The sequence below is a fragment of the Equus asinus genome, chromosome 25 (genome assembly GCF_041296235.1).
Source record: "Equus asinus isolate D_3611 breed Donkey chromosome 25, EquAss-T2T_v2, whole genome shotgun sequence".
In the NCBI taxonomy this organism is placed as follows: Eukaryota; Metazoa; Chordata; class Mammalia; order Perissodactyla; family Equidae; genus Equus; species Equus asinus.
The window spans coordinates 23,827,275-23,845,649 of record NC_091814.1 but is presented as its reverse complement, the minus strand read 5'-3'; the positions used below and the strand labels follow the sequence as shown (position 1 = coordinate 23,845,649).

Genomic DNA, 18,375 nt, shown 5'->3' with positions numbered 1-18,375 from the left:
ATAGGAAGATTCTAAGTGTGACATGATTCAATTTACTTTCAAAAGAGTTTTATTTCTCTTGCTGTTGTGTGAAAAATAGATTAGAGACGACTCACAAGAATGCAAAGATCACAGTTGCTGAGACTGACTTCATTTCAGGCCAAATGATCCAGGTCTTCTCACCATTTGGTTCAATGGACATCATCTTCTAAAAGACTGTTGTTATTAAGTTTATCATGCTTCTCATTCCTATTTCCATAGTTAACATCCAGAGTATAGTTTCTTGAAATCCCATCAACACTCGGACAGACATTATTAAATGCCCATTTTGCAAGGAATAAACTGAGGTTTAGAGAGCTAAGTTCCTAAGTCCACCTAGCAAAAATCTATTCCCTTTCAGTTTTGAAAGAAGGACCTCTATGAAGGAGTCAACATTCTTTTTTTCATTCAGTGGCGATAAATACACTGAGATAATAAGGGAAACTATAGCCTGATAAATAAACTGCTCTCGTTCTTCCAATGATTTTTAGGATTAAATCTGCTCATTGATACCACCAAACTAAGCAGAAAGTGTCAATCTAAAGATTATGAGATTGTAAATAAGCAGAAAGAAAGTAACTATGAATTTACAGTTAGACTAGTCTAATATTGAAATTTATTATGTTAATTTCAGTGCAAGTAGGTTAAAGACCAGAAATATACATGAATTCTCAGGCAACACCAAACATCTTTTTTTTTTTTTTAATTTTTTCTTTTTTTTAAATTGCTTTTTCCCCCCAAATCCCCCCAGTACATAATTGTATATTTTAGCTGTGGGTCCTTCTAGTTGTGGCATGTGGAATGCCGGCTCAGCACGGCCTGATGAGCAGTGCCATGTCAGCGCCCAGAAGCCAAAGCGGCAAAACCCGGGGCCACCAAAGTGGAGCGTGTGAACTTAACCACTCAGCCACGGGGCCGGCCCCAACACCAAATATCTTGATACCTGGATTTCATCATTCCTTTACCAACCAAAGGAAAGATAACATAGGAACGATACCATCAGATCTTAGGTAGGAGTTCCTCCTTACTTGATTATCAACAAAACTAATCTGATTGCAAATATCAGAGACACAACTTTAGATAATTTCTGCCAATGTCTCAGCAGTAGCTCCCTAAATACAGGATCCCTACACTTAAGCCACCAGTCCTGCTCCTGCTGATGACCACTTCAGTAAAAATGTAGTCTACAGAAGCCTAGGATGGCCCTGAAGGATATTACGAAAAACAAAAATATGTCCATGTCTCCAGCACCAGCCATAGAAAAATTTAAAATATAGCTGATCTTCTCACAAAGTATCCCTACCAGTGAAAGATGCATCACATCTCAGAAACCTGATTATAATCTGCACTTCCTATCTGTAACAAACCTTACTATTTGAAAAGGATACACTAAGATCAGCAGACAATTCACTCTGCAGCTGTATTTCATATTAAATAATTAAATAAACAGACATTCTGGTCTGTAAACCAAGATTCTGTGAGATTAGAGTGTGAGTTAGTCCTTTTGAGCCTGATCAATTCTACGTGACAAAGAATAGATGCTAAAACTGAGTTTCTGGAAGAATAAGGCTGATGACTAGTCTTAGACTGTGTTTTGTCAATGTTAAGTCTGCCAGTCCATCTCTATTATATTTCTCTCTCTGCTCTCTATAATTTCAATAAATATAGTATCAGGACGTGCTAGGGATGATTTAAAAATTGGCTAAGAACCTGAGCATAGCAGGAATTCAGCATTAATTGTTTAAGGACTGAAAGAACAATAAGCTTAAGTGAACTCATCATTTTCTCTAAATCAGGCTGCTGAATTGCAAAGGAGGCAGCGCCTAGAGCCAGAGAAAGAGGAAAGTTCTTCATAGAAGTGTGTGTGTGCACATGCGCATAAAACACACAGACATACCTGCACTCAAGGCAATACCAGTTCCACGGTGGCAAATGGACATCACCATAGGAAGAGACCAACTGCAAAGAAATACACAAAGGCAATTAAAAAAAGGAAAAGTAGACACTATAGTAGAGTCCATCTTGGCAAAGAGAACACAAACTACTTTGGAAACAGGCACTATTTAAACACAAACACAAATAGATTTCACATTCCTATGTTTCCACTTTCTGGTTTGAAAATAAGAAAACATATATTGAAGGAGAAGCATCCCTCTTTTACCAGATTGCATTACCGACAGAGCTAAGAGGAGAATCAATTATAACCCAAATTCCTCCATTCATAAGGAACAACGTGGGTCACACACCAATTAAAGTTGCATACAGTTAGAAAATAATCACTAGAGGCCAGTCCCAGTAGCCTAATGATTAAGTTCCGCACGTTCCACTTTTGGTGGCCTGGATTTGATTCCCAGGTGTGGACTACACCACTCGTCTGTCAGTGGCCATGCTGTGGCTGTGGCTCACATACAAAAAGGGCAAAAAGAGGGGCCCGGCCCCCTGGCCAAGTTGTTAAGGTCATGCACTCCACTTCGGCAGTGCAGGGTTTTGCCAGTTCCGATCCTGGGCACAAACATGACACAGCTCATCGGGCCATGCTGAGGTGGTGTCCCACACAGTACAACCAGAGGCACTCACAACTAGAATATAGAACTATGTACTGGGGGACTTTGGGGAGGAGAAGAAGGAAAAAAAGAAGACTGGCAATAGATATTAGCTCAGGTGCCAATTTAAAAAAAAAAAATCTAAACAAAAAGAGGAAGATTGGCAGCAGATGCTAGCTGAGGGTTAATCTTCTCAGCAAAAAAAAAAAAAGAAAAGAAAAGAATACAACCAATTGGGTTGTTCTGTTTCTCCAGTCATAAGACTCAAGTAGAAGGAAACTTAAGCAAGTTGTATTTACGCACTGTTTCATAGACTATATGATCATCCTTGAACTCTGTCTTAGTATATACGCCAAAATATCCAAATTGACCATAGCATTTATTCTCTAATAAATTACTTATCCCAAATTTTTAAATCCAGTTTTGCTGGATTTAATATATGTTTCTTAATCCACAGTAGGTTGAAGTACTTTGTCATCAAACACCTTTTTAAATCATGTTCTGAACTGTAATTTTGCCAAAGCATTTCACAGAAGGACAATGAGCACTGCCATATTCTAGACCTACTTCTCATGGTCAAGAGGGAATCGGTTAGTGAAATGGAAAGAACAGGAGTCTTTGGATAAAGTTAATATTCATCCTGGAAAGTCAGCTTAGATAGGGAATGCTGAGCATAATCAGACCACAAATTCACCACTCTAAAGCATCTCAAGTAGGTTGAAAAGATATCAAAAAGAAATGCTAACATATAATGAAAATGGTCACAGTAAAAAAGGAATAACGTCCAAAGAAACCAAAAAAACTGGCTAGACACCACTCTGATTAACTCAGACTTAACAGGATAAATATAAAAGGCGGAAGAAGAACCACATAACAAAGGACAAGCAGAGAACAATGGCATAATTTGGTTAGATGAATCAGGAAACTAAAACCCAGAATGAGCTGAGGCTTGCAAAAATGTCAAGGACAACAAAAAGGGGCTTTTAAAATTGTATTCAGGGAAAGAAAGGCTCCTAACTGGGATGGACAATTTTATGTTAATGGATGACGGAGTGCAAAGCAAATTGCTCAACTATTTTATTTGTCAAAGAGAATGATTATCAGACTGAAAAAGATAGCACAAATATTGATTTGAGAGAACTGAAAAAAAAAAAAGAGGTGGGGAAATTATAAGACATTGCTTAGCATTCCAAATGCACTTAGGGCTCCTGGCCAGATGAATTAAATCCCATGACTAAAAGAGCCAAGAGATGAAACATAGGTACTGTACTGGTAGTCTTTCAGAAATACTGAAATAGAAAATGGGAGTAATGTGAGAAACCACTGAAGCCAAATGTTACCCTAATTTTCAAAAATGGTTAAAACCATAGCCTGGTTAGTCTAGTAGTGAGAAGGTAAGGGAGATTTTATTTTCAAAATAATAACCAGGATATTATTTCCAGTCCCACGCGATCTTCCAGAATCTTGTCACTCCTCATCAGGCAAGTATTTAGCCCCTTGAATCCGGGCACAACTTCATGATCAACTGCCTCAAGAAGAATGCAGCTGCGCTGACATTGCATGACCTCCAAATCACTTTCCCTCCCTACGTCCCTCCCTCTCTCCTGCTATGAGGAAGGCCAAAGTAGCCTATGCAAAGAGATCACATACAAAGGCCCACATGGAGAGAAAATGAGGGCCTCTCTAATGGCCAGGATCAACCCAAGACAAGTGAGTAAATGATCTTCAGATTAATTCAGGCCTAGCCTTTGTGTCTTCTAGCTGAGGCCTCAGACGTCAGGGAGCAGAGACAAATCATCCCTACTATTTCCCATTCAAACATTAGTAGAGAAAATCAAGACTGTTTTAATTCACTCATAGCAAAGATGAAAACTATGAGCCAGTATGCTTTCCTTTAGGAAAAATTTTTTTCAGGAAATACTAAGATCCTTTGGAACACAGATTATATCTTATTTATCTTTGCATTTCCAACTCCTAAAGGAGTACCAAGCACATTCAGCAATCACCAAATATCTACTGATTTGAAATGTATTAATTTTATTTGCTTTTTTGACTGTTAGCAGGATGGTAATCAAGGAAAGGCTAGAGACATAGGCTATAAGAATTTCAGCAAGCGATCTAGTAATTATGCTGTAAACAATACCATCAAGAAAGTAGCACACACTTCTCCAAAGAAGATATACAAATGACCAATAAGTATGTGAAAAGAGGATCAACATCACAAATCATTAGGGAAATGCAAATCAAAACCACAATGAGATAGTTCTGTGCACTCATTAAGATGTCTATTGCAAAAAAATTTTTTAAAAACCAAATAAGTATTGGCAAGAATATGGAGTGCACTGCTGGGGGGAACATAAAACAATGTAGTCACTATTAAAAACAGTATGCCAGTTCCTCAAAAAAAATAAATATAGAACTATCATATGATCCATCAGTTCCACTTCTGGGTATACACCCAAAGGAAGTGAAAGCAGGAACTCAAAAAGATATTTGTACACCAATGTTCATAGCAGCATTATTCACAATAGCCAAAAGGTAGAAACAACCCAAATGCTCATGGATGGAGGGACAGATAAGCAAAATGTAATATATGCATACAATGTAGTATTATTCAGCCTTAAAAAGCAATAGAGGGGCTGGCCTGGTGGCACAGGGGTTAAGTGTACACATTCCGCTTTGGTGGCCTCCGGTTCGGATCCCAGGTGTGGACATGGCACCGCTTGGCAAGCCATGCTGTGGTAGGCGTCCCACATATGAAGTAGAGTAAGATGGGCATGGATGTCTTCCTCAGCAAAAAGAGGAGGATTGGCAGCAGATGTTAGCTCAGGGCTAATCTTCCTCAAAAAAAAAAAAGCAACAGAATTCTGACACATGCAACAACATGGATGAACCTGGAAGATACACGCCAAATGAAATACGCCACATGCAAAAGGACAAACACTGTATGATTCTACTTTATGAGGTACCTAGAGCAGACAAATTTATAGAGACAGAAAATTGACTGGTGATTGCCAGGGGCTGGGGGAAGAAGGGAACGGGAACTATCGCTTAATGAGTACAGTTTCAGTTTGAGAATATGAAAGGATTCTTAAGATGGACAGTCGTGATGGTTGCACAACAACATGTATGTACTTAATGCCACTGAACCGTACACTTAAAAATGGTTAAAATGGCAACTTTTACATTATGCATATTTCACCACAATAAAAAAAAGTTAAAAAAAAAAGTAAAAAGACAACCCAATTAAAAAATGAGCATAGGACTTGAATATACATTTCTCCAAAGAAGATATACAAATGGCCAATAAGCACATGAAAAAATATTCAAAATCAATAAAGCTTGCCAGAAAGGGGGGGGGGGGCTTAGATCTATTTTAGATCTATTTTATATAGTTTGAGGTAGAACTAGAGCCACTGGAGAGAAGACAGAAGTTGTAGAAAGGGTCTTTCTGACGATAAGAGAAATTCCCAAATTAGAAGAGGGCAGTAGTGACTTCCTTGTCACTAGAGGTGCACAAGCATGGGCAAACAACCATTATGAAAATACTGCAGAGGAAATTCACTCATTAGGTACAACGGTGGCTTTTAAATATGTTTTTTTTGAGCGGCACCTTTTCTTCGAATGCAAAAATCAATAAATAAAACAGATCAAAGTAAAGTTGCTTTGCTTACCCAGGGCTGCGGGCCTACAGTGCAATCTGCATATTGGCCAGCCCCAGACAACTATCCACAGAAGCTCGGCAGAATATCCAAAGCCCCAAGGAGTACTCTTCAAACCAATGAAGGTGGTGATTTCATTAAATTTAAAGAACCCTTCCGACTAAGTTTTTAAAAACGTTTTCTAACATCCTTTCGAATGACTCTTGTTCTCCTGGTAACTTAACCCCTGTACACACTTTTGCTTTAATAAACTGACTCAATTTATTGCAATAAAGAGTACTTCATAAAGTGGTAACTTCACCATTTACTTCCATGCATCCTCCCCAAAATTCTAAAAGTTAGTAGTAATAGAAAATATGATTCCAGATATCTCAGACATCTTTCCTGGATATGTCACCTTGGAAACAGCTCCATGTTCCCTGCTGTTTCTTTTTTTCCCACAAGTACACCTAGAGTTTCATAACTGGAAGAGCAAACAAAGGTAGTGAAAGACTCCCCTCACCAGCTTACAACCATGTGTTATATGACCCATGAAAAGGGCCAAGGCTTTAAATACAGATTCAGAATAATTTGAGTTCTTCATCATTATAATCCTCCCTCAAATCTTTTATCTCTTAAAAGTTTAAGTTTCACCACAAAGTAGTTGGGATTGAGGATCACTTATTAGCCTCCTTCTGTTTTAGCAGAATGCCCAATTTCTGCAATCAGAATTATTTCTGGAATCTGGCTTGGAAAAAAATCTGAAGGGTTATGGTATTTGTGGAGGTGGTTAAAAAATGGCCAGCCTTCCTGGCAGCAGAGCTCAAGATGCTTTGCTGGGTTAGCTAGAAAGGAGTAGATCTGCAGGGGTTTTTCTTAGAAGACACTAGCATAACAGCTATCAGTGCTACTTCTGAGGACAACAGAGAAACATATAGATGTATGTATGCATACGTATATACTCACATACATGCATGTATGTGAGTGTTTGCATACACATATATCCTAGCTCTATCTACTGAAAGGGCCTAGATGCAATGACACTCTGGTAGCAATGAGCACATCTAGCACCCAGATGTTGACTTCACAAGAGCTATCTTGAAAAACTCCTACTGGCCAAGTCTGGGACAATTTGAACATCAAAATAAATGAGTAACAGTGTAACCCTTTGGGCAAATAATCAGAAATATACGGACATCTATTGGTCTCTGTTCCCGGTTCCTGATACAGAGCTCCTAAAACCCTTATAATCTCCTGAGTGATAAGGATGCCAAGAGTATCTTTTGTTCTAATACTTGGTCTTCTACTCTGGTTCCTGATAACACAGTTCCTAAATCCCTTGAAGTTTCCTGGGAGGTAAGCGTCCTTTGTTCTAAAGAAGTGCCTCTGGATGAGGGTCGGTCACTAGAAAGACCAAGACATGATTAGAAGCTTGAACTTTCAGCCCCTGCCTTTTTCCTGGGAGGGGAGAGAGGCTAGAGACTGAGTTAATAATTAATCATGCCTATGTGATGAAGCCTCCATAAAAATCCCAAAAGTACAGGGTTCAGAAAGTTTCCAGGTTGGTAAATAAATCCGTATGTCAGGAGAGAGGCATACCCCAACTCCATGAGGACAGAAGCTCCTGTGCTCAGGACTCTTCTAGACACAGAGGTACCTAAAAGGGCACCTGGCTGTTCATCTGTGTCATTTGTAATAGCCTTTATAATAAACTAGTAAATGTAAGTAAATGTTTCCAAGTTCTGTGACCCACTCTAGAAAATTATTGAACCCGAGGAGGGAGTCGTGGGAACCCTTGATTGATAGCTGGTCAGTAAGAAGTACAAGAGACAACCTGGGACTTGCAACTGGCATCTGAAGAGGCGGGCAGTCTTATGGGACTGAGCCCCTAAACTGCGGTGTCTGTGCTACCTCTAGGTAGTTAGCATCATAACTGAACTGCAGGACACTCAGCGGTGTCCAGAGAGTTGGAAAAGTGGTTGGTGTGGGAAAAACCCCCAGACATTTGGTGTCAGAAGTACTGGAAGTAGAGAGGAAACAGTGGTGTTTTTCCTTTAATTGGTGTCATAAGAGTAGAGGAGAAATGAGTTTCCTTTTAGGAATCCTTGAGTCTGTACTGATAAAGAAAGCAAGCTTTACCCTAGAATAATAAATAAATCTAGAAGTTATGATGGAATTAGAAAAATCACAATTTGGCAACCACCATAGTAATAACTAATTCAGGCAAATACCATCAACAGATACTTCGTAAGTAAAAGTCTGATGAGAAACAGAATGTTTACAGTCTCAGAGTATCTCTCCACAAAATACGTATTAATTAATAAACCCAACATCTTTATCCATTAACTTTATAGTGGAGAAACCCAGCGGACACATTTTAATCAGTGATAAAAGTTTATAGTAATGAGATATAAATCACTATCATGTGCTGTCCCCTGAAACAATGCACTGAGAAGAACACAGCATCACTTCAGACGTATTCCTGCCAAAAACGCAAAAATCACAAGAAAACAAAAGAAAAATCCAAACTGAGGAACATTCTCAAAATGTCAAGGTCATAAAAGAAAGGAAAGACTAAAAAACTATTCCATACTGAAGATTAAAGAGACAACTAAATGCAATACATATTCCTGGGTTGGATCTTGGGCCTATAAGCACATTATTGGGACAACTGGCAAAATCTGAATGGGATTTGAGGATTAGATGGTAACATTGGGTCAATGCTAACTTTCTGATTATGACGATTATACTATGGAGAGTGCCCTTGCATTTAGGGAACACACTCAAGTATTAAGGAATTGTGGTAGGCAGAATAATGACCTCCCTAAAGATGTCCACATTATAATCCCTAGCACCTGTGACTATTTCACCTTATATGACAAAGGGAAATAAGGTGGCTGATGAAATTAAGGCTGCTAATAAACTCACCGTAAGATAAAAAGACTATCTTGGATTATCCGGATGGGCCGAATGTAATCACGAGGGTCCTTAAAAGTCTAAGAGGCTGGCAGAAGAAGGGAGTGAGAGAAGAAATGTGACAATGGAAGCAGGGTCAAAGTTATGGGATGGGAGAAGAACTTGACCCATCCTTGATGGTTTTGAAGATGGAGGAAGGAGACCACGAGCCAAGGAATTCAGAGCAGCCTCTAGAAGCTAGAAAAGGCAAAGGAACAGATTCTCCCCTGGAGCCTCCAGGAGGGAATACAGCCCTGCCAACAGCTTAATTATACCCCAGTGAGACCTTCGTCAGACTTCTTACCTCAGAGTTCTAAGATAATAAATGTATTAAGCCACAACATTTGTGATAACTTGTTATAGCAGCAATAGAAAACTAATACAGGAGTAATGGGGCATCATCTTCTCTGCAACTTGTTCTCAAATCATTCAGACATGTTAACAAGCTGGGAGTCTACATAAAGGTACATAGGAACTCTGTGCACTATTTCTGCAATATTTATATAAATTTGAAATTGTTTCAAAATAATTTTTTTTAATTAATAGGAATTACATTTTGACCTACCAGAACTTTCTGAATGGTAGTTTACAGGACAGATTAACCTTCTAAGGCCAGAAGATAGAATTTAATCATCTTCTTATAAAAAAAGCCCTGAGGGAAATAATCAGGGAGGCTACGGGCCAACCTCCAGAACATCCACCCACTATTTCTACATTCCCTGGCTCCAGAGACCTTACCTGTAGATAGTGATATGGGGAGACATAGGACGGTTTGAACCAATGTTCTTATTCCAGAATCTTTCCATCTCTTCTTTGGCTGTGGTTCCCAAAGGAACAGCACTAAAATAAAACCAGAAGGTTTTAAAATGATTAAAAGTAAGCTTAGTTTAAATTTTTACACAATAGAAAGTTAAAATAAAAAATGTAAGCTGGGTAGGATGAACTCACTGTATTAGGAAAACATGTTCATCCACTCATCTTATTTTATGCCAAGTTTGATTCAGTTATTAATAACCTCAATTACCCAATGAGGTCGTATCAGAGGATAACTCTTCTTTCCAATCCACCCAACACTCAGATCCAGCAACGGAAGTTCAACTTCATTCTTGTTGGGCAGCAGGGCAAGTACAATATTTTAAAACCATTCACATAAACAGATTACCCTTTTCACAGGCCACTGATGCTTTCTCATACATTACCATCTGCCCTCATCTGATCCTTCAAGAGGCTCTCTTTCAGGTTCTCAAAAATCAAGAACTGGATTCAGCTCAGTAGCTCTGAATAGTTTCTTGATTTCCCTTGTTACTGGGCTAGGTTGAAGCCAACTGTTAAACAGCTAGGCTCAACAATTTTTTATGCGCCTCTATTAAACACGATTCCATCTCCTTCAAAAAACTATCTCCCCAGGGGCCAGCCTGGTGGCGCAGCGGTTAAGTTCGCACGTTCCGCTTCTCAGCGGCCTGGGGTTCACTGGTTCAGATCCCAGGTGTAGACATGGCACTGCTTGGCAAAAGCCATGCTGTGGTAGCCCTCCCACGTATAACATAGAGGAAGATGGGCATGGATGTTCGCTCAGGGCCAGTCTCCCTCAGCAAAAAGAGGAGGATTGGCAGTAGTTAGCTCAGGGCTAATCTTCCTCAAAAAAAAAAAAATCTCCCCATAGATTACTTATTAATTACAAAAGGAAAAAACAGTAACTTCACAGTGGGGAAAAAAACTAGCAGACATTTCCTGATTCAAATGATCAAAGTTAAAATCACTGATAATGGGACAATGATATCATATGCCCCTGATATGATTTATTGAGGCTATAACATCACTTATGCATTACTCTTGCCAAAAACGCATAAACCTGAATCTACTTAGGAAGTAAGCAAACAAACCCAACTTGAGAGAGACTCTACAAAACAACTGGCTTATATTTTTCGAAAATGTTAATGTCATAAAAGACAAAGGAAAACTAAAAAATAGCTCTAGATTAACAGATACTAAAGAAATATGAAAACTAAATACAGTATGTGAGCCTAACTAGACACTGGATAGGGGCAAGGGGGGTGGTAGTACTTCTAAAAAGTACATTATTTGGGACGAACAGAAAATCTGAAAAGCAACTGCATATCCAATAAGAGTACATCACTGTTAAATTTCTTGAATTCAATAATTGTTTTTGTATAATTATAGTGGGTTATATAAAATAATGTTCTTGTTCTTAGAAGTATTTACAAGTAAAGTGTCATAATGTCTGCAACTTAATCTCAAAGAATTCAGAGAAAATAATAAGAATAATTAAATATATAGCAGGCTGAACCACACTAAATTGTCAATATTAGACCAGTTTGACTACAAAAATAACAATTTCATATTGTAAAACCTAAAATATATAGTGATAAGTAGCGAATAATAGCAAAATGTTAACAACTGATATACCTAAGTGAAAGGCATACAGAAGTTACTTCATTATACTACTCTTTCAACTTTCCCGAAAGCATAAAATATTTCCAAAATTAAAAGTTAAGGGCTGGCTCGGTGGCATGGTGGTTGGGTTTGCACACCCCACTTTGGCAGTTCGACGTTTGCAGGTTTGGATCCCAGGCATGGACCTACACCACTTATCAAAGCCACGCTGTGGCAGTGACCCATACAAAACAGAGAAAGACAGGCACAGACTTTAGCTCAGGGCCGATCTTCCTCACCAAAAATAAAAGTTAAAAAAAACAACACAGAGGCAATTGTTGAAGTCAACAGACTAGGAATGAATACAGCATGAAGAAATATATTTAAAGACTAAGTCCTGGGAGCTGCCCCAAATTAAAGGTTAAAAGAAAAAAAAAAAGCATTAAAAGAAAGACTAAACAGAAAGGAAAAAGAATTAGATATCAAGAATTAGAGAAAATCAATGAAATCAAACATAGCAGAAAAGCTGAATGCGAGGAAAATTACGAAGAAACCAAAGAAATATTCTATCCTTCCTTCTTACTACTCCCAGACGAGAAAAATAGTGACCACAGTCACTAAGTTTTCAGCCAACCATCTACAACTACCTGCTTTCATACATATCCCCAAAATCTGTCAACAACCTATTGCCTTTCCCTGAGGAAAAAAAAAGTTAAGTAATAATAATCACAGATTTAGAAACTTACTTTCTGATACAGAGCTGAGGACTAAGGTGGGCACGGAGGCAATGACGGCCAACATGTCTGCAAAATAAGAGAATCAGGGTCAATAGACATTTAGAGACCAACTTCAGTCTATCAGCTTCTCTATTTTTATACTTAGGGGTAGAGGGATAAATTAAGAATAAGATGAAAACAATGACAGTATCAGTGTCCTTGAGATTATTTTCTAGTTGGAAAGCTACAACTTTAAATAACTTGAGAATAATCAGAAATACTACTTACAAATGCAAAATAAAGATTTAACTGAGCACAAATAACACAAGGTAAAAGAATAATCAGGGGCTGGCCCCGTGGCCGAGTGGTTAAGTTTGCTCCCTCCGCTGCAGGCGGCCCAGTGTTTCGTTGGTTCGAGTCCTGGGCGCGGACATGGCATTGCTCATCAGGCCACGCTGAGGCGGCGTCCCATATGCCACAACTGGAAGGACCCACAACGAAGAATATACAACTATGTACCGGGGGGCTTTGGGGAGAAAAAGGAAAAATAAAATCTTTAAGAATAATCAGAGTTGGTAATGTTCAACAAAGAAATATAAAAGTGATTTTTTTTTTCATTTATTTTTTGGTGAGGAAGATTGTCACTGAGCTAACATCTGTTGCCAATCTTCCTCTTTTTTTTACTTAAGGAAGATTGTCACTGCGCTAACATCTGCACCAATCTTCCTCTATTTTATGTGGGATGTTGCCAATCTTCCTCCATTTTACGTGGGATGCTGCCACAGCATGGCTTGATGAGCAGAGCTAGGTCTGTGCCAGAGATCCAAGCCTGTGAACCCTGGGCCACTGAAGCAGAGCATGTGAACTTAACCACGAAGCCATAGGGCTGGCCCCCAGAAAGTGATTTTTTTAAGCTAGCTCTTAAAGGAGATGATGGTTAAGACAAGGGTTAGAAAAAAAAAAGCCATCAGAATAAGCTACTGACAACACCAAGTATACAGCTTAGCTATAGCAGACACCTACTGCAAATGGATGAATTAAAAAGGTTGAAGAACAAGGAATTTGAGGAAGGAGGGTACTAAATATTAAGCTATCATTTCAGGACCTAAGTTCCAGACAACATGGATGAATTTCAGGTCAAAAAGTCTCTCATATAATAGTGCAAAAAATATGGGAATGCAAAGATTTCTTTACCACCCATATGAAAAGTTACTTGAAGAAGATACGCAAGTTTTCTCCTAAAAAGTTACTATTTTTCACATGTATATATCAGTTCCAGAACTGCTTCTCAAGTCTAAAACTGACGTGCCCAGACATCCTATCTAAAGAGAATTTAACTGATGCAGAGTTTACCGGGCATTATGAAAAACACACGACTACTACACCCCTTTACTCACATTATTATATCAAATCTTTCCAAAAGTATTTAACAAAGTTATTAGAGTGAAGCTCTGGGACTAAAATTAGAAATATATTGACTCTACAAAAGTTTATTGTGTATCCACTATGTGAAGGCACTGTGGTGATATAAGATCTGATTAAGATCCAACGATCTTCTAAAAAAGCTCATAATGTCCCTCACACCATTGATATTAGATGCATAAACACTTCAAGAACCTTATGCTTTCCACTAGGACTCCAGAAGGACCCACTATTTGTAGGAAAAATAATCCAACCAACACTTCCTTCAGCTCTTCCCTCTTTCCAGTTTCAGACGCAGGAGGTGAATACAGACATTGTGTACCCAAAGCTCCCAGAAAGAAAGAAGTGGGAACAAATCTCTTTAAATCAATTGAAGTAATTGTGACTCTCAAGTTGCAGGGCATGCATTCCTCACACTAGGCTAGGTCCAGTCACTCAGCTGCCCAGCAAGAGTTTGCAGATGTGGGTTGGAATCTACAGCGCTCTCTCTGTCTAGTGCCATTGTTCCCCAGACAAATACCAAAGTAAACTCTGCACAAGGCCCTAACAGAAACTAGCCACACAAAGTCCATAACCTTATGTGAAATATGACAAAAGTAGATAACTATCCTTGTCTTTCATGTGAAACCAGGAACTCTGAGGAGATTTTTCTTTTTCTACCCAGGAATAGCACTTTATATGTTATAGCTAAAAAGTAATAATACTTTGTTTTTTTTAGTTAACAAGTCAGAACTTCTAATTTCTAGTTGGTTTTCCCTTCTGATGTATTATGTGTTCCCAAAAATGTCACCACTGCTCAGATCACTTTTGAAATTCTTCTCTGGATTGGGACAAGAGTAATGTAAAAAGAACACTGGACAAAGTAAAAAAACCCAAAACAGGGTTGTAGATCTGCATAAGTTGGTACAACTTTAGTGAGGCACTGAACTTCAGCTTGTTTTTTTTTCCTCCCCAAAGCCCCAGTACATAGTTGTACATTCTAGATCTAAGTCCTTCTAGTCCTTCTATGTGAGCCACTGCCACAGCACGGCTACTAACAGACAAGTGGTGTGGTTCCGTGACCGGAACCCAACCAGGCTGCCAAAGTGGTGAGAGCACCAAACTTTAACCACAAGACTATCAGGGCTGGCTCAAACTTCAGCTTTTATAAAATAGGATTGATCATACCTACCTTATTGTTGTGGGGAGGATTACATGAGAAAATGTACAGGACAGCATTCCCCAAACTCCAGTATACTACATGTACCTAGGATACTATTAATATTTCATTGGTCTCCTCAAGGTCTTTAGAATTCACATGATATTCTTTTCAAAACCCTCAGTGATGATAAAAATATTCATCAAATTGAATAAAACTATTTTTGGTCCAAAACAAGATGTGACTATAACATAACGAGTTTCTCTTACAAGACCTCTAAACTTGATCTAATGGTATGCCAAAAAGTTTCATAAACGCCTGGGGTAACAGCAACACTAAAATAGATGTATAATAGGTCATAATAAATGACCTTGCCCAAAATAAATGGAATTAGTGACACTAGTAGAACTAGAAACCAGCTCCTAGAACTTCTTAGAAGGTATTTTCCCTTGAGGTTAAATCAGCACATTATAAACAGTCCCAAATCCCCCTAGTGAAATGGAATTAGATCCAGAATTTCAACCAGGAAAAAAATGTTTTTAATTTTCTGTTTCTCCTAAAAAAAACCCCTTGTGAGACATGAAGAGAGAGGTGCCGTTCCCATAAGAGCCTCAGATTGCCACTAATGAAAAAGAAGTCTATTTCTTGGCATTGAATCCTAGTGGTGACAGTCCTACACACTCAACATGATACTGTCTGGACATACTAAACAAGTATAATGATCCTCAGCTTCTAAACACTAACCCTTAAACTCCTAGAACCTTTTAAAACCAATATGATCATTTCACGCTAAATGTTAATTACAACAAAAGCCCCTGACATCTAACAAAATACGCTATACCAAAGAATTCAAATCATTCAATATGGTCAAACTACCTGGAATAAAGGAGGCAGTTCTGGCAAGACTAGCCCTGGCACACCTTAGAAAAAAAAGATACATTTGGAAAGGAGAGGCAGGGAGAAAAATGAAGGATTAAGATAACCCATTCCTGATCTCAACCCCAAGAGAAAACATTTCGTCACCGAAAAAAACTAAAAGTCCCTCTATTTTTATACTGGGTGACTGAAGTGGAAAGGGAAATGAGAAGACATTTGGGGAAATCAGGAATTAAATCTCAACAGCATTAAAGCTAACTTTCCAAAACAAACAGTTTCCAAAAATAGCGCTGGCACGAAACTTTGCTGGGATTCGTACCAGGAGTGTCTAAAGTCACTAAAGTCGCTATGGCTAGAAAGGCTCTGAGTGGAGATTGAGGCCTAGACAGTAGAGAGCTGAGAATCTTAGAAAACCTAGGGTATTTCTCCGGATAGTGAACTGACATTGTACAGGAAAACTGGGACATCCACTCCCCCCAGCTAAACGGATAAACTAAAAGTGAGTATCCTGGGCTGCTTTGGGGCAGCACAGCGACCACTATGGGCGCTATTGCTAATCGCCAGCCCCGCAGGTGTCCCGGTAGGGGCCAGAGGCCCGACAGGAACTCGGACAATGCCCATTCATTGCCAGCAGCTAGTGTTTGCAGGAGTTAGAGACAAAGGCAAAGTTCACCAAAATCTCTCTTCCCGAGGCCCGATCCCTAAATAAGATTTCGAAATTGTAGGACCTATGACCCGTGGACCTCCGAGTTAAGAGCTACTTATTTCCTCGGAGCTTGGCTCCGAGTGCCGCCTCGACAGCACCCTGGGGCAGAATTACGAGAGGTGGGGAAGCAGAAGGGGCGAGAGCCGCGCGACCCCTTCGCAGGGAGGAAGGAAAAGATAACGGGCCGGTGACGCCGAGGCCCCACGGAGAAAGCGGAGCGGCTGGGGGAGGGGAGGGGTCGTTAGGATTCCGGGACGCGAGGCCCCCACACCCAGGAGCCCTTTCCCTGCCCAGACGCAGGGTAAACAGCTGTCAGCAAGAGGTGAGGGGCCAGCGCAGGTCTCCCGAGGGCCGCGGGCACCGACTCCCAGCCCGACACTAAAGTCACCTCAACAACAGCGCAGCCATCTTGGGTTCCGGCCTGGACGGAAATGACGCCAAACGGCCCCGCCTCCTCTGGGCGGTGGCGGCGGGCGCGCGGCCTCTGTTACGTGACAGCACGGGGCTCCTAAAAAGATCAGCAGCCTCTCTGGCTCAGCCCTGTTCAGACTGTTTGCTGACTTTCTTTTGTCCTTTGGTCTCCGCCCCCGCCCCTCCTCAGCTGACTTCTACTAGAATTTGCCAGGGTTTCGGCAGAAATGCCGCTGGGTCCAACTCCGCAGTCACCTGCGTAAATATTCATTATGTTTTGCACCACTCAACAGAGGGCTTGCTCAGATTCTTCCCTGAGCACCTGTCAGTCTCATTTCACTCCCTCTCCCTCTCTGGTGGAACTAAAAACGTCTTGGTAGGCCGGCTGAGACACCCAGGGATAAAGATACTGTAGGCTCCCTCTCATTCTATTGTGAAGCTTCATCATAACAAACATGCACAAATTGAGAGCGAAGTTGGGGAGTGTGAGACTGGGCCGTGGGGGGGAGAACGTCGCAGAGCACCATTGCCAAGAACAGGGAGCCTCTTCTAACCGCCTCTATTTGCTTCATGCCCCACAATTCCTGAGCTTGAACTGCCGCATGAGCTAGACGCCCACTAACCAAAGACAACGCTCCCTTGTCCCTTCTTTCAGGGCTATGTGGGTGACACCCACGGCCAAAAGAACCTGGGGTGGGAGTGGGAGAGAACTCGCTTTGATTTATATATAGATATATAGAAACAGTTTTGAGGAACCCAAGCACAGCAATCACTTCCAGAGCACTTAAGACTTAAGGTAAAAAACGAGCGAGAAAGGAACAGAAGAGTACAAACGTTCTTGAGTATCTTTTGGGCAGGTAGGGTGGGGAGGAGTGAAGGAGACAGCCCAGAGCAACTCCTGTTCTACAATGAGACACGTTCATTACATTAATATTCAGATCTTATTTTATATTTAGCACTCCTGCACTTTTCCCTTCAGGATTTAAATAGCACAAATTCACTTATTTCTGTATCAAATGAAACTACTGTTTTACGTTTGTATAATGCTTGACAAAGAAAGCCACTTTCATGGACTTAGGATTGGAAGGGACGTTAGAGGCTCTCCAACCTAGTTTTCTACCCACTGCAAGGATCTCCTCTGCAACATCGCTGACAGCTGACCTTCAAGACTCTGCTGTAATGGGTACCTCAAAAATCAAGTTTCATTTAGTGAACAGCTTAATCCTTAGAAAGTTGTTACATTAAAATGCAGTTTTCTGCTATTGAACTAGTCATTGATCCTACTTTGATCCTCTGGATCTTCAGATTAACAAATCCAATAAATGCCTCTTTCACTTAGCTCTTTAAATAATTTCATTTAACATATATGTATTGACTTTTTGCCAGAGTCTGTGAAAGTGCTTTAGGGAATTCAAAGATACAAACATGTATACTGTCCTCAAGAAGCTTATAGCTTTAGCAGAATCAGTAAATAAAGAAATCAGTAAAGAAATTAGCAACCCCCTGAAAGAGGTATAGGTAAAAGGTGTGAGTGGACAGAAGGAGAAAGTGATTG

The 18,375-nt window shown here is 40.0% G+C and overlaps 1 protein-coding gene across 3 annotated transcripts in view; it reads right to left on the bottom strand.

Annotated features, from left to right (window-relative positions):
- Positions 1-16,993, bottom strand: part of SDHC (succinate dehydrogenase complex subunit C) — a 53,593-nt gene extending 36,600 nt beyond the window's left edge. The window contains exons 1-4 of one of the 3 annotated variants that reach the window (XR_011498203.1): positions 16,798-16,946; positions 12,298-12,354; positions 9,896-9,997; positions 1,916-1,977 (exon numbers count right to left, since the gene is read on the bottom strand). Coding sequence is in view for 2 of the 3 variants with exons in the window: in XM_014835508.3 (XP_014690994.1) it covers positions 1,916-1,977; positions 9,896-9,997; positions 12,298-12,354; positions 16,798-16,817 (241 nt within the window). In the remaining variant the exon portion in view is untranslated. Of the gene's footprint in view, positions 1-1,915; positions 1,978-9,895; positions 9,998-12,297; positions 12,355-16,797 lie in introns of all 3 variants that reach the window. The other 2 variants (XM_014835508.3, XM_044757944.2) reach the window with 2 other exon arrangements.
- Between the last annotated feature and the right edge of the window lie 1,382 nt (positions 16,994-18,375).